Source organism: Theropithecus gelada, chromosome 6 (genome assembly GCF_003255815.1).
Source record: "Theropithecus gelada isolate Dixy chromosome 6, Tgel_1.0, whole genome shotgun sequence".
In the NCBI taxonomy this organism is placed as follows: Eukaryota; Metazoa; Chordata; class Mammalia; order Primates; family Cercopithecidae; genus Theropithecus; species Theropithecus gelada.
Window position 1 is genome coordinate 51346839 of NC_037673.1, and position 25676 is coordinate 51372514.

The window sequence follows — 25676 nt, forward strand, 5'->3', positions numbered from 1 at the left end:
GCTGTGGATAAGGAGTTGCCTCATTCTTTTTCAGGGTAAGTTTAGTATTAAGGGGGGAAATTATATGTAATTTTTGCCAACTCAGTAGCAGAGCTGTGACAAGATTAATCCTTAGATTTTTGGACGTTCATATCAAATCGTTCAAAGCTTTGACATTTTTCTCTTCTTTGTGGCACTATTTTCGTCACTAAGATTCCCCATCCTATGCCCCTCCAGCCCCCAGCTGACATTTGTCACTTCTCTAGCTTAGTCATCTGATCTAATTTTGATGAGTCAGATGTAAACAAACCCAGATAATGTGTCTCACATGTTCCTTAAGCCCAAATGACTAAAAGACAAAATAAAAGGAAATGCGTAGGACGGAGGGCAGTTTGTTGAATGTTTGAGATTTGAATACATGTGTGTTAATTCTTTCTGAATTACAGCGAGATTCTGTCCTCCCCAGCTTTGTATCTGGAGACTAGAGAAAATGTGATCCCAGCTCATATTATGAGTGCACATCTCTGACTGTTCTAAGAAGTCCTATTCCCTTAGATCACTGAAGTTCACAGGGAGAAAGCACCCATCCATATATTTTTGGTTGTTCTTTGTTTGTTGAGATGGAGTCTCATTCTATTGCCTAGGCTAGAGCTCAATGGTGTGGTCTTGGCTCACTGCAAACTTTGCCTCCTGGTTCAAGCGATTCTCCTACCTCAACCTCCCAAGTAGCTAGGATCACAGGCATAAGCCACCATGCCCAGCTAATTTTTGTGTTTTTAGTACAGACAGGATTTCACCACGTTGATCAGGCTGGTCTTGAACTCTTGACCTCAGGCAATCCACCTGCCTCAGCCTCCCAAAGTGCTGGGATTACAGGCGTGAGCCACTGCACCCACCCTCACCCAGATATTTTTCAAATACCATGTTCGATTCCCACTCTCTTTTTGTCTTGAAGTAAGCAAGGCAGATACCTTTGCCAAGGATAGCTGAGAATGTAAGGGCAATCCATGACTGGGCAGCTTGTGCAGGCTGTGTGCTAAATGCAACTGGGAAACATGCCCTATAAATAGCTGTTCATTGTCAGCGTGCATGAAAAGACAAGAGAGCATGCCGTGCTGTGATTCAGTCCTAATTAAGTGATTGCGTCTGGGCACTGCTATAAACCACTAGCTGCTTCAACTGGTCATCCAGTCAGTAGGCAACTGCAGGGGCTCGCCACTGACTAAAGGTTGGCTGAAGGAGGCTATTCAAGGCTGTTTTTGCCTTCACTATGGCAAAAATCATTTTGAGGCACCTCATAGAGATTCCAGTGCGTTACCAGGAAGAGTTTGAAACTCGAGGTCTAGAAGACTGCAGGCTGGATCATGCTTTATACGCACTGCCTGGGCCAACCATCGTGGACCTGAGGAAAACCAGAGCAGCGCAGTCTCCTCCAGTGAACTCAGCAGCAGAGAGGCCACCCCGAGAAGGCAAATCCCGTTTTCAGATCCTGCTGGACGTGGTCCAGTTCCTCCCCGAAGACATCATCATTCAGACCTTCGAAGGCTGGCTGCTGATAAAAGCGCAACACGGAACCAGAATGGACGAGCACGGTTTTATCTCCAGAAGCTTCACCCGACAGTACAAACTACCAGATGGCGTGGAAACCAAAGATTTGTCTGCAGTCCTCTGTCATGATGGAATTTTGGTGGTGGAAGTAAAGGATCCAGCTGGGACTAAGTGACATCATATTGGTTCCTGTTCAGACGACACGGGGAAGACGATCGTTCAGCCACTGGTACCACGAGAATCTTTGTATTACCCACATTTGAAATGATTTGCTACGATTTTTATGAAGATTAAAAATATATTCACAGTTCCTGGTATGTTGAGGTTGTCTTTATTATTCTTAGAAAGGAAAATGTATAAATATGTTTGTGTGGCTTAAACTGATACTATTCTTACAACTGAAACATTGAAAATATACGCAGCTGTATTTGGATATCAGAGAGGACTCAGAATTGTTTCTTATTATTCCAACAATGCCCACTGCATTTGTAATCACTGATGGCAAAAGAGCCATACTCATTTAAGGAATTCCTATCCATTTTATGAAAATCTTTTATTTTGCCAAAAAGAGATGTGATTCCCTTCACTTGATAAGCTCTTCTTTTTAGTCTATTTTAATTAAAGTGAGGTTTTGTAAATATGGAGTTCAAAAATTAAAATACAGTATTTGGAAATTGGGTCTGAAATCTTATTTCTGATTGAGTATAGTTGTTACTGCCTTAAACGTCAGTGAGAATTTTCAGATATAAATCTTATTTTTTTAAAATTCAAATATGTACCTCATTTATCTTTTTAAAACTATACTGAATCCTATCTGAAGTGTTTTGATGTTTTAAAAATAGTATAAGTTCTATGGACACGTACAAGATGTTCTGAGATATGTATAACATATCCTCTTGTAAATTAATATGAAGTTTTAGGACACCACTTTTGAAAGTTTGATTATTGAATTCAGTGAGTTTTAATCTGTGCTTTTTAGATGCTCCATAAACTTAGTTGGCAAAATGTAACTATCTGCTATCTCTGCATAATCCTCAGCTTTAAATAGCCTGGTAGCCAGTGGAAGTTCAACACCTGAGCTTACACTGCGTGTCTGAGTTTACACAGCACATCTGAGGATTGGTGCTTATTATATTCTCCCAAACTGCTGCCTTGGCTCAAAGTGGAGACGTTGGTAGAGGTTAAGGACTAGTGCTTTCAGCAGCTGCTCTGGGACATTCCAAACGTTTGCTATCGCATTCTGTATAAGCCAAGTATTTCTTCAGAGGCAGTGGCTGCCTGCCTTTTACTCCGCACTGAATGTGAGCTGACAAGGAGCCCGAGGACAGTGCTAAGAATAGACAGGGAATGCAGGGTGTGGAAAACACCAGGGCAACTGCAGATTGCTGACAGTATCCCAGTGCTCCTCCACGTTGTTTTTACTGTAGTTCAAGTTAAAATGTAAAATACATGAAGCAATAGAAAAACGAATCAAACAGTTCTAAAAGTTATTTTGAAAACAAATGTAATCTGAGAAGGATGTTTACTGTCTAATTAAATTGAAAAGATTTTGCAGTTATATGCATATCTGAGGTTTATGCTTATACACGGAGGTTCATGTGCCCAACCCAGATATGACAAATTTTGTTTGACCAAGTGACTATCACAGATCAGCTTGGCTGCATAACAAAGTTAATAGCAGTAGTTGAGATTCCAGATCTGCTAATATGATCAGAATTGGGATACCATTTGTCTCACACTGGATTATCATTCCTTCCCATTGATTGGCAGAATAGTGCGAAAAGAAACTAATATGGTGAGAAACAAACAAACCCTGTCTTTTGGCCTTGATCTCACTCTAGATGAGACCTTCCTCCCGGGAAAATTCAGGAGGTGAAATTCCTACCATGAGGAGCCACTGATAGAAAATATTTTCTGTAAAAATAAGATTAAACACAATTCTAATGAGCTCTTATTTTTTCCCAAAGATAAATGTTAAAGTCTTATATCCATTTTTTTTTTATTTGGGAGATATACCAAACACTATAAATAATAAAAATCATCTATGACTCTTCTGCTACCATGAGGTAGCTATTTTAAATATCTTGTTCAACAACAGGACTACATAAATGCATGTATCACTTTTCACAAAATTAGGATTATATCTGCATGGAGTTTGATATCCTGATTGTACTGGCTATTGTCTGTTGCCCTCCCCACTCCCACCAACTCAAACCATTCTCTGCCCTTCTCAGTCCCACTCTGAGCCCAAGCAGGCTGACCCTGATGGGCCACATCATTCTAGTTTCTGGTTGGGCTCAGCCAATAAGAGGCACTGACTGGAGACCAGAGATTGCAGAGAGATTAGTGGGCAAGAGGGGAGAAAAGTCAGGGAATTTTTCTGTCACTCCTAACCTGCTGCAGACTGAGGCCCTGTCAGGGCTGCATCCTTCATGACTGAGTTCCTCCAGGGCTGCCACTCTCACAGGGCTCGGGGTTGTAACACTGTCTCTTTTGTCTGTTCAAAAGGAGGAGAAGAGGTGACTCTCTGCTCTTTCTTGTACCTAGTGTGAATCTCTTATTGTTTCTCCTTCCTTTGCCCACTCTCTCATAAATGGTCCTTTAGGCAATGAAATTATTTTCTGCCAGAACTCTGATTGTTTGACCTTTGAATCGATTACAGGGTAAATGCATCTGATAACAATCATTTAAACACACCTTTAGAAAGACCCAGTATGGTAGATGTACCCGAATGTGTGTTTCAAGCCACAGAATCTGTGCATGGCCAACCTGGAGATTCATTTTTTATCTGTGGTAAACATCTGAGCCCCCACCCAGCCTGTTCCATGGAATATGGGCCGTACAGGAGTCTGAGGCCTTGAGTTTTGAGTTAAATGATAGTTGGCAGGTGGAGTTCTTTAGATGGAGGGTGTTAAGTGAAAATGCTGTAGAAACTGCATAATATTTGCAAGCAGTTTTGTTCTCCTGGCCAGCCTGCCACTACTGGACTCTCTCTCCTGTATTAATTCCCTAATAAAACACCACGTTTCATCTGCTGGCTCTGGGTCTCTTCTTTGGCCTCTTTATCCTGGGGCTTTCCCTACTGGGATTGATAGGGGTTTGCTGCAACAGTGACTTTTTAAAAATTAGTGCATCGCTTTCTTTTTCTGCCAAACAAGAACTGATTTGTAATGGCTATTCACTATTTCAACAAAGCTCAATTGCGTTAGCATTTAACTATTTCTTTTTATTCTTGGTTCCAGTAGGAAACAGTTGGATACTCTTAAACAGGAAAAATTCAAGAAGGGTTTATTTATAAAGAGACATTACAGGCTGGGCATTGTGGCTCACACCTGTAATCCCATCACTTTGGGAGGCCAAGATGGGTGGATCACTTCAGGTCAGGAGTTCAAACCAGCTTGACCAACATGGTGAAACCCAGTCTCTACTAAAAATATAAAAATTAGCTGGGCGTGGTGGTGCGTGCCTGTAGTCCCAGCTGCTAGGGAGGCTGAGGCAGGAGAATTGTTTGAACCTTGGAGGCGGAGGTTGCAGTGAGCCGAGATGGCACCACTGCACTCCAGCCTGGATGACAGAGTGAGACTGTCTCAAAAAACAAAACAAAACAAAGAGAGAGAGAGAGAAACATTACAAAGGAGTGGGGAGGGCGTAGAGGCACCGCAAAGGAAAGTGCAGTAATCTGAAGTGCAGTGTGGAGTTGTTATGTCCCCCAGGTCCAAAGGGATGGGAGGAGGAAGCAGGTCTCAGAAATCAAAAGGAAAGTCTCATAGAGGAGACTACCAGTTGTGACTTTCATCTGAGGGCACGACCAGTCCAAGGAGACCTCTTACAGGGAGAGAGCCAGGAGAACAAATACTTCCTCCTTCCCATCTCCTGCTAGGGTCCCCCATTGGTTGCATCTGACTGGAGGCCAGAGGGCATGGGAGTCCTGTCAATCTAGTTCAACAGCCTCCCAGGGCAAAGGGCAGGATGGAGAAAAGTGAGGGTGACCCTCAGGGGCAGGAGGATAATATCCAGTACTTCAATCAAATGAGTCCTGTTGTCAGAGTTCTCTGTTAGAAAGTCTCTTTCTACAAAGTAAAGCCTGGGACCAGGATTGAAGAGCTGACACTTTATTTGGAAAGTGCAAGCCCAGCATGGTGAAGATGAGGAAATAGGAGAAATGAGACAAGGAAGAACTGGTAAGCCAAGATGGTGTGATGAGGGGAGGTGTACTGTGCTGGTTAGCACGTCACAGGGGGCTGTGAAGAGGCTCAGCAGGTCTGTGGGCAGGCATGCCGATTCAGCACATGGAGCCGCTCCATGGAGAAGTTCTTTTCAGGGAGAAACAAATCTTAAAGAAGTCCTGGCCAGCTGCGGTGGCTTATGCCTATAATCCGAGCACTTTGGGAGGCTGAGGTGGGAGGATCATTTGAGCTCAGGAGTTCCAGACGAGCCTGGGCAACATGACGAGTCCCCATCTCTACAAAAAGAACAAAAATTAGCCGTGAGTGGTGGCGCATACCTGTAGTCCCAGCTACTCTGCAGGCTGAGGCCGGAGGATAGCTTGAGCCTGGGAGGTTGAGGCTGCAGTACAGTCTAGGCAACAGAGCAAGACCTTGTCTCAAAACAACAACAAAGAAAACCCAAGAAAGTAAAAAACAAAAACAAAAAAGTCCCCCAGGAAAATTAAGGGAATAGAGGGAATTTACCATACAACCTCAAATTTTTAAAAACCCACGATTTCCACTAGTTTAACAAAAATACTTTTTACTAATGATTAATGTTCTCTTTAGAGCCTGTCAAATAATTAGTCACAAAGAAGAATTAAAAATTAAAATGTTGGTTTGGTATAGCTCTTATATTACATTTTGAAAATAACTTTATTTAGTGGTTGAGTTGGCCAGATCCCACATCCACCTCCAACCCCCCCGCAAAATAAGAGAGAGAGTATTTTTAATCTGAAAAGTAAATGATTCAAACTGCTGTTTACATTTCCTGTGTTGTTTAATACGCAAGTGTGTGTGTATATATACAAATATAATCCTATGTATTAATGTTTTCTAACCTCAAGGAAATACAGAGAACGTGCAATGTGGTAAGATCAAATGATCTATATGATACCATTCTTTGTAATGTGTTGTTCAAATAGTCTATGTTCTTCCCTTTTTTCCCCTGATCCTAGAAAACATATAGATTGGTGTCTTCAAATCTCTCAATATAAAAAGGCAGTTTTCCATTTTTAAAAAAAGTTCTGGCCCGTTTTTTCCTTTGTGTATTTTTTGATTATGTTGTTATACTTTTAAGTTTGTTGTGTAAATTTATATAACTTACCTAATTGTAGGTTTAAAATTGTAATTTCGTTCTATTGAATTGTTTCTTATATTATTATGTAGGCCCACTTTTTATCCCTATTTAATACTTTTAGCCTTAAATTCTGTTTTGCCTGAAAAATACCGCTTTTTTATTATTTACATGGCAACTCTTGTTCTTTTATATTCAATATATTGAATATACTACAGTATTTAAATGTGTCTTTTAAAAGCAGTAGCATGTAGTTGAATTTTTAAAAATGCAATCTGACCATCTGTCTTTTAGTAGATAAGTTTAATCCATTTACTTATTGGAATTAAATATTTGAATTTATTTCTTATTTCATGTTTCTGTTTATCATGCTTTTCTTTACTTTTTTCCCTTTCAGAATTTAGGTTTACTTCTTTGTTTTTTCTACTGATCTTTAAGATGTTAAAACTTAAACACTGACTGAAAATTTATAGGCCAATATACATTTTTGAAGGAAAATAATACAAGTATAAAAATTTAAACATTTTCTTTTTCTTCTTTTTGAGACAGAGTCTCACCAAGGTGGAGTACAGTGGTGCAATCCCGGCTCACTGCAACCTCCGCCTCCCAGGTTCAAGCAATTCTCTTGCCTCAGCCTCCCTAGTAACTGGGACTACAGGCATGCACCACCACGCCTGGCTAATTTTTTGTATTTTGAGTAGAGACAGCGTTTCACCATGTTGGCCAGGCTACTCTCAAACTGCTGACCCCAGGTGATCTGCCCGCCTCAGCCTCCCAAAGTGCTGGGATTACAGATGTGAGCCGCCGCACCCCACCAAAAACATTGTCAATATCCTTCTCCTGATTGTGACTAGGTCATTTGTGTCCTTACGACCCACTGAATGCTGTCCTCCACCTTGTTGTTATTCTTAATTTTACTTTTAGACTCGGCTCAATGTCTCACGCCCGCAATCCTACCACTTTGGGAGGCCAAGGTGGGAAGACAGCTTGAGGCCAGGAGTTCAAGACCAACCTGGCCAACAATAGTGAGACCCCACCTCTTATTTATTTAAAACATTTTAAAAATTAAATTTAGTTTTGGGCTGGGCACGGTATCTCATGCCTGTAAACCCAGCACTTTGGGAGACTGAGTGGGGAAGATTGCTTGAGGCTAGAAGTTCAAGACCAGCCTGGGCAATAAAATGAGAACCCGGTCTCTACAAAAAAAGAAAAAAAAATCAAAAATGAGATGGGAGGATCGCTTGAGCCACAAGGTCAAGACTGCAGTGAACTGTGATCACGCCACTGCACTCCCACCTGGGTGACAGAACAAGACCCTGCCACAAAAAAAAAAAAAAAAAAAAAAAAGTTTTACCTTTAAATATTAACTATTAAAATCCTACTATTGGCCAGCCATGGTGGCTCACGCCTGTAATCCCAGCACTTTGGGAGACCGAGGCGGGCAGATCACCTAAGGTCAGGAGTTCGAGACCAGCATGGCCAACATGGTGAAACCCCGTATCTACTAAAAATACAAAAAATTAGCCAGGCATGGTGGTGTGCGCCTATAGTCCCACCTACTAGGGAGGCTGAGGCAGGAGAATTGCTTGAACCCAGGAGGAGGAGGTTTCAGTAAGCCGAAGTCATGCCATAGTACAAAATTAGCCGGGCACATGCCTATAATCCCAGCTACTCAGGAGACACAAGAATTGCTTAAGCCTGTGAGGCAGAGGTTGTAGTGAGCCAAGATTGCACCACTGCACTCCAACCTGGGTAACAGAAAAAAAAAAAAAAACAAAAAACGACGGGATCTTGCTCTGTTGCTCAGGCTTAGGTGCAGTGTTGTGATCATAGCTCACTGCAACCTTGAACTCGTGGGCTAAACTGATCCTCCCATCTCAGCTTCCTGAGTAGCTAGGACTACAGATACATGCCACAATGCCCAGCTAATTTTTAAATTTTTTTGTAGAGACAGAATCTTGCTTTGCTGCCCAGTCTGGTCTCAAACTCCTGGCTTCAAATGATCCTCCCGCCTCAGCCTCCCAAAGTGTTGGGATTATAGACATGAGCTTTCATGCCCAAACAATAATAGACATTCTTGATTAATTTAGGGCTATATGAACAATATCACTATGAATATTTTTGTACATGTCTATTGACTTCTGGATGCAAGAATTTCTTTTTTTCTTTTTTCTTTTTTTTTAAGAAGCAAAGTCAATGTTGCCCAGGCTGGATTCAAACTTCTTGGCTCAAGTGATCCTCCAACCTCAGCCTCCCTAGTAGCTGGGATTAGACATGTGCCACTTCACCTGGCTAATGTGCAGGAATTTCTTTAATGTATATACCTAAGAATAAACTGATGAGGTATTGAGTATGGCCACCTTCCATTTAATAGATCATAAGAGCGTTTTCCAATGTGATTTAACAACTTATGTTACCATTAGAATTATATGAGGGTTTGAAATTATCCTAAATCCTAATCAAACCTTAGCATACTCAGGCTTAAAATTTTGCCAGTCTAATTGTCTTCATCTGTATATACTGCTATAATGGAACACTTGAGACTGGCTGATTTATGAACACAGAAATTTATTGTTTTTAATTCTGGAGGCTAGGAAGTCCAAGATCCAGGAACTGGCGTCTGGTGAGGGCCTTCTTACTGTTTCCTCACATAGTGAAAGGCAGATGTGCAAGAGGTAATAAACAACACTCTCTGTCAAGTTCTTATATAAGGACCCCTAATTCCATTCATGAGGGAGGTGCCCTTGTGGTCTAATCACCCCTTAAAGGCCCATCTCTTAGTACGGTGAGATAGACAACACCTGAATTTTGGAGAGGACCCATTCAAACCATAGCACTGTATAATGTAAAGCACAGAGAGATACGAAGTCTCATTTTTACCGTATTACTGCGTTTATCTCATGTATTACATGTGTGTTCTCAATGGCTATGGTTTTAATTACATTCTTTATCAAACAATCCTTTTGTTTTTTGAAATGGAGTTTCACTCTTGTCACCCAGACTGGATTGCAATGGCATGATCTCAGCTCACTGCAACCTCCGCCTCCTGGGTTGAAGCAATTATCCTGCCTCAGCCTCCCAAGTAGCTGAGATTACAGATGCCCACCACCACGCCCAGCTAATTTTCATATTTTTAGTAGAGACAGGATTTCACCATGTTTACCAGACTGGTCGCGAACTCCTGACCTCACGTGATCCACCCACCTTGGCCTCCCAAAATGCTGGAATTATAGGCATAAGCCACCACACCCAGCCTATCAAACTATTCTGTCAGCCATTTCTTTCATAATTTCTTACTCTTTTTAAATAGACATAATTCTTTATATAATTCTTTGAGCATCCTAAACATAATTATTTTCAAAGTCTTTATTGGATTGTTCTATATATTAATTTTATCTGGAGAGAATTCAAGTTCAAAATATGGACTTGCTTGATTTATCTTAGCATTAAGTTTTTTAAAGTACTTGGGAATTTTGGTTTTCAGGCTTGTTTTGTGTGAAACAGTAGTTGTTATCTTCCCTCTACCCCATAATCAACCTTCCCTATCTAGAGGATTTGCTGTTAACTTGAGGATTTTAGAAATCTCTGCCTCAAAGTGACCTTGTGAATACTGCAGATTCAGTCATCAAACAAGCATGAGGCTTGGTGATTTTCTTCTTTCATCCTAGAAATACTGCAAGTGGTTTCTGCTCCCTTTACTGGACGGGAGGGTCTCCACACACCACAGCTCCCAGTCTCACACAGTGAATCTGGTTCCTGTCCTGTGAATTCCTTGATTCTCATTACTTTTCAAGACGCAAAGTTCGTCTATCACTGCCCATTTCTGCCTGAAAGCCAGCAGGTACACGGTGGCAATCCACTGCTTTCTGTTTCTGTGTCATTTGAGTCTACAGAGCTGTTTATCTTATTTTTGAGACTGGCTATGCCTTTTTGGTTTTCTCTCTGTTTTGTTTATAATTGCCAAGGGTTACGGCAGTACAGTATTCTACTAGATTCTAAATTTTCTCATGAAATATGTCAAGTGATGGGATGGAAAGTAGAGATTAGATATCTAGTAAAGAATACAGTAAGTTCAAGTGTTGATGAACCCCTCCTTTCTCGTTGCAAATTGTCTCCCCTCCATGGCAGCTGTGGCTAAAATTAGCTATTTTCTCTCCCCCCTCCCTTATTTTCCAACACTTTAAAGATAGAGTAATGCAGCTGCATTTAAGATGCTTAAGACTTAACTTAGTTTTTCAGAACTCATTTCAAACTTTTCTCATTACTGGAGCAGATCATCTGGACAAAATAATATCTCATTTTTGTTTTCATTCTTTTGCAAGTACATGCATATTTGAACTAAGTTCATAGTTCACATGATTCACAATGCAAATGCAAACCACATTTAGAATCAAGAGACAGAAGATAAAAGGTCTTTGGAAATGTTGATAGAACTCTTTTCTTTAATATTTCCAAATAAATATAGAGGGGTAGTGGAATAAAGATGGCCAAACGTTTTTAGACTCCACCTCTAATGACAGGAGTAGCAATTTGCTCTCCTGTGGGATGTAAACTGGCTTTGTGTCCCTCTTTGACCAGCAGAATAAGAAGGAAGTGTCACCATGTAACTTTTGAGGCTGGGTCTGAAGAAAGCTACAACTTTCCGATTCACACTCTTCCAAACACTCCTTTTTAAAATCCAAGCCACATGATGAGGTCCTTGGAGAAGAACCAAAGCTCTCTGGTTGACAGCCCCAGCTAAGCTCCTATCCAACAAGCAGTCCTAGCTATTAGCTGTATAAATACCCCTCCTTGACATTTCAGCCCAGACGAGCCTCCAGATGAGATCATATGGGGCAGAAGGAATGCCCAGCTGAGCCCATTAACACACAGAATTATAAGAAAATACAGATTGTGGTTGTTTCAAGCCACTGAATTTTGAGTGGTTTGCATCAAAACAAGAGGAAAATGAATCCTAGTTACTTTGGTATCTTGCCAAAGCAAAATTATGTGGCTAATTATCAGATATTCCTATGTTTATCTTTCAAAAAAATTCCACCTCTTCTTGTACAATCTAGTAATATATATTGAGTTTCTATGTTAGGGAACTAATTGGAATTTGTACATATCTCTTAATTGTATATATCACTTCAAAATGTATCTGAATAAGAAAGCTTTTTGTATTTGACAGCTCCCCCCAGTTTTCAAAGCTATTCATTCCCTATTATTTTTCACCAGAATTTTAGAATACGTGGGAACTGCTCTACTAAATGTTAAAACGTAATGTTACAGTAATTAAAATACTGTTAACATAAGAGTAAATCAATAGAACTGAGTAGGAGACACTGATCAGAACCCCATTACATCCTAGAGTTTAGTTTGATCATAGTAGTAGTTGTAATACATGGTAACATGATTCTGAGAGAGGAGAAAGGAAGTAACTGGTCAGGCAAGCAGTTAGGCTGGGTCTTCTGTTGATTTCTTTCAAACAAAAGAATATCCCCAAAAATCAAGCGACTGGCACAGATAAGGGAACTTACATGGGGCTTGCCTAAGACAGGCCCACAACCACACAGATAAGAAAGGCTACACAGGCGAGTTTCCCAGACATGCCCTCAATGAAAAGTTTTGTACCCTGACACATGTACAGTAAGGGGAACAAAGCAAGATGGAGTAACTGAAGATAAGGGCCCACGTGTGCACTAGGAGGATGGGGTGGAGCTACCACAAATTCGCACCTTACACAAATAAGATGCCCAGCTCTCATCAGTTTCCTATAAAAGCCTTTGCATTCAACTGTAAAAACAGTAACCCTCCTCTGGGTCCACCCTGCACAGCAGAAAGCTTTCTTCTTTCATTTATGAAACTTTTGCTCCAGTGTTACCCTTGGCGTCTGTGCTCCTTAACTTTCTTGGTCGTGAGACAAAGAACTTTGGGTGATACGTCAGGCTATGAGAGACTGCTACGTTGTGGTGCATTGGTGAGACATAGCAATTCAATAGATGTACCTAAGGTAACTGTAGACCTGTCTAGAAAAATGAAATTAAAAGCTCATCCCTATTATATATATCTCAAAAAGAAAAGTTCCAAATGGATTAAAAAGTAAATGTAAAAACAAACAAACAAAAAAGCCCTGCATGTCTGCTGCGCTGGTTGTTCCCATTCTTCCATCCCCACCCCTGATCTCTGATCTTCCCTGCCCTGTTCTGTGTTCTGGGGGTCTGTCCTCTGGCTTCAGGTTGGATTCATTCAATGGAAGGTACCAGCAAGACAGCAGAGGGTGGGAGGAAAGTGGAGTTTAGGAAATTCCTTCTCCAACTCTCATTGCTTCAGGTCCAGGTTCTGGCAGGGGCTGCCTCCTGCAGTGACTGCCTCTCTGATGAGACTTTCCTCTCTTTCCTGGCTCCAGCCCACACTGGGCAAGTAGTTCCATTTTCTTTCCCTTATTCCTTCATGCTCTTGGGGGTAACAGCATCCCCCCTATTACAGGTCTCTGGGTGTCTCACCATTTTTGTTCATCCTTCAGTCCTGCCCACATCTCTATAAATAATCACTTTATTGTATCTTTTTAAAATCCAAGATAAGTATGCATTTTGTTTCCCTTTGGTACTCAGGGTGATGTATCAACTTCTATGTTCTTCTAGGGAAGACCTTTAAAACAAACAAAAAGACAACAACAAAAAAATAGCAAAACATCAAAGAAAACTTTTATTTTTTTTGAGACAGAGTCTTGCTCCGTTGCCCAGGTTGGAGTGCAATGGTGCAATCTCAATTCACTGCAGCCTCCGCCTCCTCAGATTCAAGTGATTCTCCTGCCTCAACCTCTTGAGTAGCTGGAATTACAGGAACACACCGCTATGCCCAGCTAATTTTTTTATTTTTAGTAGAGATGGGCTTTCGCCATGTTGGCCAGGGTGGTCTCGAACTCCTGACCTCAAGTGATCTGCCACCTCAGCCTCCCAAAGTGCTGGGATTGCAGGCATGAGCCACCACGCCTGGCCATGCCTGGTAATTTTGGTCAGTTTGCTTAACCCCTCTATGCCTCAGTTTCCTCATCACATATTCCTCATGTGATATGCTACCATCACATACAGTTGTTTGGAAGACCAAATGAGATGAAGGTGTAGAGTGAGCAACAAGTCTGGCTTGTGCAGGCCTGAGCAGTTTCTCAAGACACAAGACTTACAGTGCTAAAACTGGGACATCCCAGGCAACCTAGGAGAGTTGTCAAGTACTCAACACAATGTGTGGTACAGAGTATGAGTTCAATACATGTTAGTCATTATTTTATATATTTCAAATATATATTTGAAAAAATTCCTAGTCATGTTTTTTATGTATCTTAATTAGACACATCTCTACCTTATTTAAAGACTAAAACATAATTTTAAAAAATTAAATGCTGCATTAGTGAATCAGTATCGCTTTTCTTTTCTAACGTCTATTTGGTTATTTCTAAAATTCTATGATTCTGTCCTTTTTGGTTTTGTTTTGTTTGTTTTTGAGACAGAGTCTCACTCTCTTGCCCAGGCTCAAGTGTAGTGGTGCGATCTCGGCTCACTGCAATCTCCACCTCCCGGGTTCAAGTGATTCTCCTGCCTCAGCCTCCCGAGTAGCTGGGATTACAGGCGCCCACCACCATACCCAGCTAATTTTTGTATTTTCAGTAGAGATGGGGTTTTGCCATGTTAGCCAGGCTGGTCTCAAACTCCTGACCGCAAGTGATCTGACCACCTCATCCTCCCAAAGTGCTGAGATTACAGGCGTGAGCCACTGTGCCCAGCCAATTCTGTCTTTTTGTTGATTGTACTGTCTCTGTCTTCGCATGGCCACCTTCTCCCTGTCTGTCCCTGTGTCTTCACGAAGTGTTCTCTCCCTGTGTCTCTGTTTTCTTATTAGGATGCCAGTCACATTAGATTAGGGCCTACCTTAATTGGGTGACCTCATCTTAACTTGATTACATCCACAAAGGCCCTATTTTCAAACAAAGTCATATTCAGAGGTACTCAGGATTAGGATTTCCAACATACCTTTTTGGGGGACATAATTCAACCTGTAACACTGTGAAAGACCAGCTCAGTTTCTTAACAAAATAATTGGGTTAGCATTCTTTACTTCTAAGGTCCTGTCCAAGCAGCCTGAACTTGTCCAGAAGCTTAATCTCATGCTTAGCATGTCCTGTCTCATATGCTACATATCTCTAAAGATTTCCCCAAACCAGTACAAACTCATGAAGACAGGCAGACAATGAGCCTCAAGTTATTCTTTTTTTAAAATAATAGCTTTATCAAGATATAATTTACATACCATAATTTACCCATTTGAAGTTCGCAATTTGATGCGTTTTAGTGTATCTACAGAGGTGTACAATATCACCACAATCAATTTCTGAACATTTCTGTTGCCTCAAAAGAAACCTTGGACCTACTAGCCGTCACTCCATTTCTCTTCAACCTCCCCTGTCTCCCCTACCCCCCAGCCATGGGCAACCACCAATCTATTTTCTGTCTCTCTGAATTTCCCTATTTTGATCATTTCATGTAAATGGATTCATATAATATATGGCCTTGTATGTTTGGCTCAGGTCAAGTTATTCTTCGATTTTAAATGGGTGAAAGTCCAACATGTTGGTTGGATGAATGAGTAGGAACCTTTGCCCTGAAAATCACTTGCACCTTGTAATTACTGCAACATGGCCTCACAAAGAGTTATCACAACGTTCCTCCATCACCTGGGCTTCAACAACTGATGATGATTGGGTTCTGCATGTGTAGATCAGATCCTATAATTACATCCAATGTTGTAGAACATGGGTGCTCTTCACCCCAAGGACCAGCTGGTCCACTCTGTTGTGGCTTCTCATTGGGCAGGGCCCTGCCTGACCTCCACCTCTCTTAAGGGAAGATGTGTCCACTTAGTGTTCAGCCTGGCCGAAGGTGCTCTGCAATGTGCACTCCCATCCTCCATCCCCGCTGAAGACCCATTTCTTGTGCAGGTGGATCCACATTCTTCCACCAATGAAGTGGTGTATTCTCTCATTTTGATTTTTCTTTTTGTATTTTTTTCTTCCACAAATGCCTACTTACCCTAAAGCTTTAAAAACTGAAAAGGCCACTCAGATGATCTTTTATTGGGCAAAGAAAATCAAATTCTATCCCTCCTTAGTGGTAAATAGAAAAACATGTGAAGCTACAAAACCAAACACTGGAAATAGGACAATTGCTGAATTCAACAAAATTCCATAGATCATTTAGACACTTAGTTAACATTTGTTAACTATAGGACTTAACAAAATTACAGATATCCCGAAGGAATCAGACTAAATATAGGCTGACCCGGTAATTTTCCAACAGATGATAGTATCACTGTCTTTGAGAGACAAGGGAAAACTACATTTATACAAGTAATAATCATTTTTACCTGATTTATTCCATTCTTTTCTCCAAACATTATACAATGCTATGTTTTATACATAACACGAAGAAAAAGATGTACTGTTTGTTTCAGAAGGGACATTCTGAAAGAAAAGAAATCACCATGTGTAGAAGGATATATTTTAACAGACCTTCTTTATTCCTTTTCTACTCACTGTTCATCACCATGGCATATATACTCCTATTTATATGTTTATTCCCTCTAGGATTGTTCCTAGATATTTGTAACTAGTTCTCTATACCTGTAAGTTTTCATTTGCCGAGCATTATGTCTTCTTTTATTTTGACTTTTCTTCTTGTATTTTCCTCTTCCACAAGTGTGCTTTCATTCCTCCCTCCGCACACCATGCTTACTTTCTGTCAGCCTACTTCTCTTTCCTTCATTTTCTCTCTAGCATTTACTTCCTTCCAGTTTTTTGGTCTAGAGTCTTCAGTGCTTGTGTTATTTCTTGGCTGTATGATGTAGGATCTGTTATAGGGTGACCAATCATCTGGTGAGCCCCATGCTAAAACCCCTCAGTCCTAGGCCAACTAGGATAGTTGATCACTCTATTTAACAAGTTACTTGGGGAAATAGTATATTGACACTAACGTAGAGAGGACGAATAACTGGAATCAGTAGCATCCTGCTGTGTTGCTATTGCTTTTCGGTGAATAATTGTTGGAAAAGAATGCAAATGCAAATAAAATAAATAGCAGTTATAACCAGTTATTAGCAAGATTCTAATGACCTGAGGAACCAGAGAAACCAAGTATGTGAGTAAAACAGAATTTGAAGATGAGTGTGAGAGACTGAGTTTGTCATTAGAGCCATCGTCTGTAAAGTTTGTGTGCAGCCTGAACCACTGTGTGCTGCTCTCCAGGAGAAAATAGGATGCCTTCTGCACTGAGGAGTTTGAGTTGGATAAAAACCATTGTGCTGACAATGTAGTCTACTCCAGAGTAACTGACAAAACAGGAGGAGACATTAAGGACGTAATAACATGGTTCTTCCTTCTCATGAGAAGCATTGTCAAAGCTGAGCAGTTGCACCAGTTTGAGTTACAGCATTGGGGAATTCCCCCCTGGAAGCTGAGTGGGAGCTCTACCAGGGGCTCAGTCTGTGTCTGTCACTTGTCTTCCTGCCCAGAGCTTATTAGAGAAGTAGGGGCTGTAATCCTTGGCCTAAAATACAGGCTTCACTACCCCTTTCATTCTATCATTAAAAGGGCCATTCCTCTTTCATCTTCAGATTGTCTTTGGACATGCCAATCTCCTTGGTAAGAGGTGATGCTATAATGTAAGTAATCCCTGCTAAGATGTTGTTGGGCCAGATGCCTATTGGCTGCAATAGAGATAACACCATGTCCTAGAGACCAAAAAAAGAGACCAAGAGACAGTGAATGAGAGATAGTGCTTATATAGGGGACTTACATACAGGGATGGTCCAGTTGTGCTGGGCTGGAGAGGAAAACTACTACCATTTGTAAAAAGCATGCAGCTTATATAGCATTTTCACTTAGCACCCTCTACCTAGCAACTTCCACTTAGCAACCTCCAGGTAACCCAAAACAAAGGGCCTCCATCCCCTGTATGGTCTGCATTCCAAGGGAAGGGCCAGGGGTTCAGATGTCCTTCATAGATAAGGAGTGAATCTTCAGGTTGGCTGCTCCCAGTTTCCTTAGCCTGGAACTCTGAACACATATTCTTCTTAGACCATAAGGCCATTCTCAGCGTATTGTCAAGTTAAGTTACTGCTGTCAGGTGTGTCTGCCATACAGCTGATAACTGATGACTTAAGCTATTTTTAAAAGTCATATGAAGAAAGAATCAGTTATCCCTTCACTGTGAGATAGTATGTCCTGCTTTCAGAGACACACAATGATCATTTGAAAAATTTACTAAGACCATTCTGAATACATGAGAAATTATTTCATAATACACCCATTCTAGTGGAAAGCATGGAACTGTGAGATTATTGATGGATAAAGGAAATAGAATTTATGATTTCCAAGTAGTTATGTAGAAAGTCAGACTGAGCCATTCTTCCTTGCCTTTTTCATTTGGCAAACTTCCCTGAGCATTCACTGTGTCCTGAGCACCCTGCTTGGTATTGCAGATGAAAAAGATGGAAACAGTACGATTCTTGACCTCAAGGCATTTATGCTAAGATTTCTAGAATAGAACATACATATGATCAAAGAACTGTAATGAGGGTTACAGGTGCTATTGTATAATCATATTCAGATCACAATGTAGGTACTAAGAAAGGTGTGGTCTGCTGAGAATGATGGTTTCCAGCTTCATCCATGTCCCTGCAAAGGACATGAACTCATTCTTTTTATGGCTGCATAGTATTCCATGATGTATATGTGCCACATTTTCTTCATCCAGTCTATCACTGATGGTCATTTGGGTTGGTTCCAAGTCTTTGCTATTATAAATAGTGCTGCAATATATATACATGTGCATGTGTCTTTATAGTAGAATGATTTATAATCCTTGGGTATATACCCAGTGAGGGGATGGCTGGGTCAAATGGTATTTCTGGTCCTAGATCCTTGAGGAATCGCCACACTGTCTTCCACAATGGTTACTTCTCTTTGAGCCAGGGGAGGGTGGCTGTGGTCTCTTTAATAGTCTAGCCTGCTACCTCTGGAGGGTAAGGTCTATGACTGTGGTCACTTTATTCATCATGGTATCTCTACCATCTTGCACATAGTAGGTGCTTAGTGAGTAGTATTTAAATGAACAAAAGCTGATGTTGTTGGGGGGCATGGTAGACATGAAGCAATGTAAGCAGTTTAGCTCAAGAGTCAAGGTCCTGCATGATCAGGCCCCGATTCCCTCACCAGCTTCATCTCCTGAGCACTGCTCCCCTTCTGCCATGATGAACAGTTTGAGCTTTATCCTGGCTCAGTGGGGACCCATAGAAGAAGTTTAAGCAGGGCCATCATGTGATAAGCTTTGTGTTTTAGAAAGCTCTGGCTGCAGTGTGAAGGATGGACTACAGAGGGCAACTCTGGAGCTGAGAAGATCATTCAGCTCTGTAGTAGGTCAGGTGGGAAAAGGCACCTAAGAATCCCCTGGTGTTTGTCCAGGACCCACCCCAGGCCATTTAAATTAGAATCTCTGGTGATGGGATCCAGGCATCAGTAGTTTCTAAATCCTTCCAAATGATTCCAGTGAGAAACCAAGGCTGATAATCACTAGTGTGAATTAAGAGAGTTGCAGAATGGAAAGGGGGTTATAGATGCAAAGGCTGTTAGAGGTAAGGGGACAGCATGCCTAGCTAACAGAGTAGGGCCAATGAAGAAAGGCGAGGAATTGAATTATTCACAAGTTCTGATTGGAGTCATTGAAAATGGGAAGTAGGGTGATCAACCTTCCCATTTTGCCAGGGACTATCATAGTTCTCTTACTGAAGATCTCTCATTCTGCAATAGTTCATTACTGACATGGCTTGGATCTGTGACCTCACCCAAATCTCATGTCGAATTGTAACCCCAATGTTGGAGGCAGGGCCTGGGGAGAAGTGATTGGATCATGGGGGCAGAATCCTCATGAATGGTTTAGCACCATCCACCCTTGGTACTGTATAGTGGGTGAATTTTCATGAGATCTGATCTCCCTCCTCTCTCTCCCTCCTGCTCTGGTCATGTAAGATGTGCCTGCTTCCCCTTCCCCTTCCCTTTCCACCATGATTGTTAAGTTTCCTGAGACCTCCCCAGAAACAAATGCCAGCATCATGCTTCCTGTACATCATGTGGAACCATGAGTCAATTAGACCTCTTTTCTTTATAAATTACCCAGTCTCAGGTATTTCTTTATAGCAATGCAAAACAGACTAATGCAACAGGGAGGATGTTAGTATCATTCACCCAGATAGGCAATACAGGATCAGAGTGTAGTTGGGGGAAAGGTGACTAATTTTAAACATGATAACAGCTGCTAAGTATTGGTGACTAAGGCCATTCTAAGCTCACAGCTGAGGATCAAATAAGTTAAATCCCCCACATTCTAAATTCCTAGAACCACAGCTGTTGGAGTGGGTCGGCCACACCCTGACAAGGCTTGCTAAGAGAAACCAGGAAGCAGAACCAGCACCAACATCTCTCATCCTAATATAAAGTGAGGCTGAAAGGCAGAAGGCTGTTGCCTTCTGCAGAAGTACAGTGCTCATTTAGGATGATTTATTCCCCAGAACAAGGGTAGGGGGTGGGTTGCCTCCCATCCTCAAAGCCAAGGGTAAGAGCTATCAAGAGAACCACTCACAGGTTTGTAAGTATCTGATATGTGGTACCTGTCTGAACAGTGGAAGGATGTTAGGCTCACTGTCCAGCCCCTGTGCCACCACAGTAGAGGAAAAATTCATTGGGAAGAGATGGCATAATGGGGGACTGCCAGGCAGGGCAGGGGTCAAAGCTGTCTTCACTTGAAGTCATGGTGTCCTGGAGGCTTGAAAGGTCGATTCCACAAAAGCCTGAAGACCCAGGAGTTGGTTGTGGTAAGTAGACCATATTTGGAGTCTTGGTGTTGTCTGGCTATGCTGCAATATTGGGTAAAGAGGGGCACACATCAGAGGAATGGGACATAAGGCTACCAGCTCAAGGGCTGGGCATGAAGTTGAGAATGAATCTCTTATAAGGATCCCCTAGCATCTAGAGTTACTGGTTGGGAGCAAATCCCTTGTCTGATGATGTTGTCTTCCTTTATCTGTCCACACTGACACAAGGGCAATAAGCTGGGGCTCACGGGGCACCTCTCCCTTCCATTTTTCTCCTCCCTGGTCATAACCAGCAGGAGGTATGGTAGACTTACAAGTTGTGTGTGACCCAGGCCACATCTCTATTCTGCAGGGGATAGGAGAGGAGGAGAGAGCCATGCATTAGATATGAAACTAAAGCTTTACAATAAAATCATACATTGGATATGAAACTAAAGCTTTAAAATAAAATCATTGGATCTTAAGGATAGGGAGTCTTTTTTTTTTTTTTTTTTTTTTTTTTGAGACAGAGTCTCAGGCTGGAGTGCAGCGGCATAATCTCAGCTCATTGCAACCTCTGCCTCCCAGGTTCAAGCAATTCTCCTGTCTCAGCCTCCAAAGTAGCTAGGACTACCCACCACCAGGCCCAGCTAATATTTTTTGCATTTTTAGTAGAGATGGAGTTTCACCATGTTGGCCAGGCTGGTCTTGAACTCCTGACCTCAGGTGATCCACCTGCCTCAGCTTCCCAAAGTGCAGGAGCCACTGCACACTGCCTTTTTTTTTTTTTTTTTTTTTAACAGCTGGTAGTAACTATTATAACGACTAAAAGTGACCAAGACATGATATGGGGCTGAAATTATTAAGGAAGTCTGCTTTCCATAGAAAACAGGATTTTGACCCAGCAGTTACTGCCATGGTGTGGGCAACTTTATAGAGAGGCCAAGGTAATGAGAAACTGAAGCCTTCTACCAACAGCAAAGTAGACCCCCAGCCCCTTCAGATGTGACAGCTTGACTGCAACAGCATAAGAAACCCTGAGATGAAACCTGAAGCTAAGATACTCCTGGATTCCCGACCCCCACACATGGAGAGATAATAGATGTTGTTTTAAGTTGCTAGTTTTGGGGTCATTTGTTATGTAACAATAGATAACCAGTAATTGTCCTGAGTTGGGCCAAGGGGACTAGAACTTTACATCAGACTCATTGATTAGTCATTGGATGCAGGCTGTGCCGGAAGGAAGCGTGACTCTGGACGAGGCCGTTTTCTTCAGCCAAGGCAGCCCCCACAAGAAGGCGGTCAGCTGAAGGCTGTTTTTGGGCAACATTCACAGCAGCCAGGTGACCAAGTCCTTTATTGCTAAAGAGGGGGGATCTGGGCAGTTCATCAAGTGGTTAGTAGGAGGCTCCTGTGGGTCTCCTGAAAGAAGTTTCTCTACCCAACTAATCACTCTAGCCCAAAATGTCACCTGCCAAGGGAGAAACTGGAGTTTGAGAAGCCTGGGAGCCCTGCTTCATCTTCTATTTTCCTCTTGACCACTGGTCTCCTTTTAAATGGGGTGTTTCCCTGGTCTTTATCCTTGACTCCCTCCTACATCTGTAGGAGGAGACGTAGGGAGAGCAGTGTCCATCAAGTCGAGGAAGAGGAGGGCATTAGGAAGACAGTCATGGTCAGTGAGTGTTCGCTGAATGTATTGGTTGGGGTCTAAGGTGAAACCAGACAGCACACACAAGGGGAGTGGTGAAAAGAAGTTTAACAAAGGAATTCCTTACAGAATTGAGGTCAGGGGTGAGGGGCCCCAACAGGGACCATAGGACTCTTCCCAACCCTAGGCCTGAGGGTGTGAGAGCATGGAGTGTGTGCTGGCACTTGGAGAGGGCCATCTTCATGGAGAAATCTGACTGTCGGATGAAGCCATGGCCTTCAGAGAGGAACACAGGCAATCGAAGGCTGGTACTGCCCATAAGTCAGCCTTGCAGGGCACACGGCAGGGTGAAGGAGGGCAGAAAGCTCATCTGCAAGGGCAATAATGAAAGGGGGTCAGCAGACAAGAGTTAGAAATGTTTGGTCGGGTGCGGTGGCTCACACCTATAATACCAGCACTTTGGGAGGCCGAGGTGGGTGGATCATCCGAGGTTGGGAGTTCAAGACCAGTCTGGCCAAGATGGTGAAACCCCATCTCTACTAAAAACACAAAAATTAGCCAGGCATGGTGGTGGGCGCCTGTAATCCCCAGGTATTTGGGAGGTTGAGGCAGAGAATTGCTTGAAACAAGGAGGCAGAGATTACAGTGAGCTGAGATCGTGCAGCTACACTCCAGCCTGGGCAACAGAGTGAGACTCCATCCCCCCAAAAAAAAAAATGTTCATGACTGATCACCCTCTTAATAGCAATTTAAAATGTGAATGTTTGGATACACTACTAAACTTTAAGGATGATATCAGAGAAACTAGTACTCTTTTTCTGTAAGTATTCCTGGTGCCACTGACAGATCCTATCTAAACAGACCACTGGTCTGATTTGGTGGAGTATTAATTTCCTAGGAAATTATAAAGTTCCCTAGGACACTGTAATTGGCTGTGTCAGTGCTGACATGCCAGCTGTGATAGTGCACTACAGTTCTGCAAGATGTCACCATTGGGAATAACCAGCTAAAGGACACAAGCTATCTCTGTATTATTTCTTACGACTGCATGTGAATCTACAATCATCTCAAGATTAAAAATGTAATTAAAAATTCACTTATTCTACTTGAAGGAATTAAGAACATGCTATCCCAAAATATGCTGCTTTGGTATATTGGCTATTTTGAGTTTAGGGACTGAAAAAACAGCAGGACAAGAGGATCACTCAGCCCTTCCTTTTGTTTTTTTGAAAGCAAGAGATGAAATTCCCATGTGAAAGATGCCCTCCTTATACCAGAAAAGGTATTATTCTTATCGTCAAGGACACGAGATCTGTGCTAATGAAACTTGTTAAACGAATCCTTGTTTTCCTAGTCATTTCTCTACCCAATTAACCACCCTAGCCCAAGTTCCTTTACCTTGTCACATTTTAATAATTTGTGACTCTTTGTCTAATTCAGTATAAGCATTCAATTCTGCATCTTTGAATCTTCATTTCCTTAGCCATGTAACATGTATATTACATTTGTGTGCTTTTCTCCTATAGATCTGTCTTCTGTCAATTCCTAGGCCCAACGAAAAACCCTAAAAATGCAGAAGTCAAGTTTTACTCTCCCTACAGGTTTATGAGAATTAAATGTGAGGCTTTAAACATCGATATAGAGTTCTCTAGTAATAACTGAACTACTTAGTATTCTAATTTTACCAGAATGAAATCTTTGAGTTACTTGATCTGCTATGACTTGAATTTTATTTCTGTCAAACCCGGCTGTCATTGCCTTGAATAGGAAGAATAAATCCAAGGGCCTGGGAGAGAGGCCTGAGACCTTGCAAAGCCAGTAAACAAAATCGTAAGTGGATCTGCCTCATGTGCACACAGGCTTTTATGTCTCCTGTTGATCTTGTGATAGAACTCCTCTGCATGGCGGGCTGTTCTCCTACAGACAGATTTGGAGATCTTACATGCTGTTGTTCTTGAACAGGCTTTTCAGTTCATAGAATTAACCAGCTCATTTATCATCAGGACAAAGTAGTAATTTAAAAAATAAATCTACATTAATGGACTGTTTGGGGGGAACAACAGCTGCTCCAAGATCACAGAGGAGAAGGAGGTGTTAAAACACCTGATCCCAAAGATATTTCTAGATCACAAGCTTGATGACTAATTCAATGAAAATGAGTGTGTTGGCCGCATAAATGTCTTCTTTTGAGAAGTGTCTGTTCATATCCTTCGCCAACTTTTTGATGGGGTTGTTTGATTTTTTCTTGTAAATTTAAGTTATTTGTAGATTCTGGATATTAGCCCTTTGTCAGATGGAAAGATTGTAAAAATTTTCTCCCATTCTGTAGGTTGCCTGTTCATTCTGATGTCGTTTCTTTTGCTGTGCAGAAGCTCTTTAGTTTAATTAGATCTCATTTGTCAATTTTGGCTTTTGTTGCCATTGCTTTTGGTGTTTTAGTCATGAAGTCTTTGCCCATGCCTATGTCCTGACTGATATTGCCTCGGTTTTCTTCTAGAGTTTTTATGGTTTTAGGTCTAACATTTAAGTCTTTAATCCACTTGAATTAATTTTTTTTTCAGTCTTTCATATGATTTTATTTTCTTCCTTCAACCATAATAATATGATATCCAAACTTTGTCTTAACCGGTGGGTCTGTAAACACAGGCTTATCCATCCCACTTACAGGCAAGGCAAATGCTGCTTCTTGAAATGGTCCCACCATGGACCCTCTGGTCATCCAACCCAAGTCGCCCCCTTGCCTGGCTTTATCTTCACTATACTGAGGCCACTTCATTGAATCTCATCCCAGACTTTAACTTTTCCATGGTTTCCATGATTTTGCCATGTTTTTCACATAGAATGTGTCTGACCTTTACTGCATTGCCACCACCTTTGGGACCTTGAGCCTTCTTGTCAGCACTGTCACTCCCAGAGGCTGCTCCCCCTTTCCCCCCTTTTCCAGAACCACTTTTTCCATTGGGCGGCATCTTGGAAGCTTGTTGTTGAACTCTGAACTCTTGAATTAATTTTTGAATAAGGTGTAAGGAAGGGATCCAGTTTCAGCTTTCTACTTATAGCTAGCCAGTTTTCCCAGCAGTACCATTTATTAAACCCCTGTTGTTTCTGTCAGGTTTGTCAAAGATCAGATGGTTGTAGATGTGTGGTGTTATTTCTGAGGCCTCTGTTCTGTTTCATTGGCCTCTGTTCTGTTCCATTGGTCTATATCTCTGTTTTGGTACCAGTACCATGCTGTTTTGGTTACTGTAGCCTTGTAGTATAGTTTGAAGTCAGGTAGTGTGATGCCTCCAGCTTTGTTCTTTTTGCTTAGGATTATCTTGGCAGTGTGGGCTATTTTTTG

General features: G+C 41.7%; 1 protein-coding gene and 1 pseudogene across 1 annotated transcript; one reads left to right on the forward strand and one right to left on the reverse strand.

Moving 5' to 3' along the window:
- Positions 1 to 1076: 1076 nt before the first annotated feature.
- HSPB3 (heat shock protein family B (small) member 3) lies at positions 1077 to 1837 on the forward strand. The gene has a single exon (XM_025388515.1). The coding sequence runs from the start codon at positions 1250 to 1252 to the stop codon at positions 1700 to 1702; it is 453 nt and encodes a 150-aa protein (XP_025244300.1). The 5' UTR covers positions 1077 to 1249; the 3' UTR covers positions 1703 to 1837.
- A 23063-nt stretch (positions 1838 to 24900) lies between these two features.
- LOC112626787 lies at positions 24901 to 25320 on the reverse strand (annotated as a pseudogene).
- Positions 25321 to 25676: the final 356 nt, after the last annotated feature.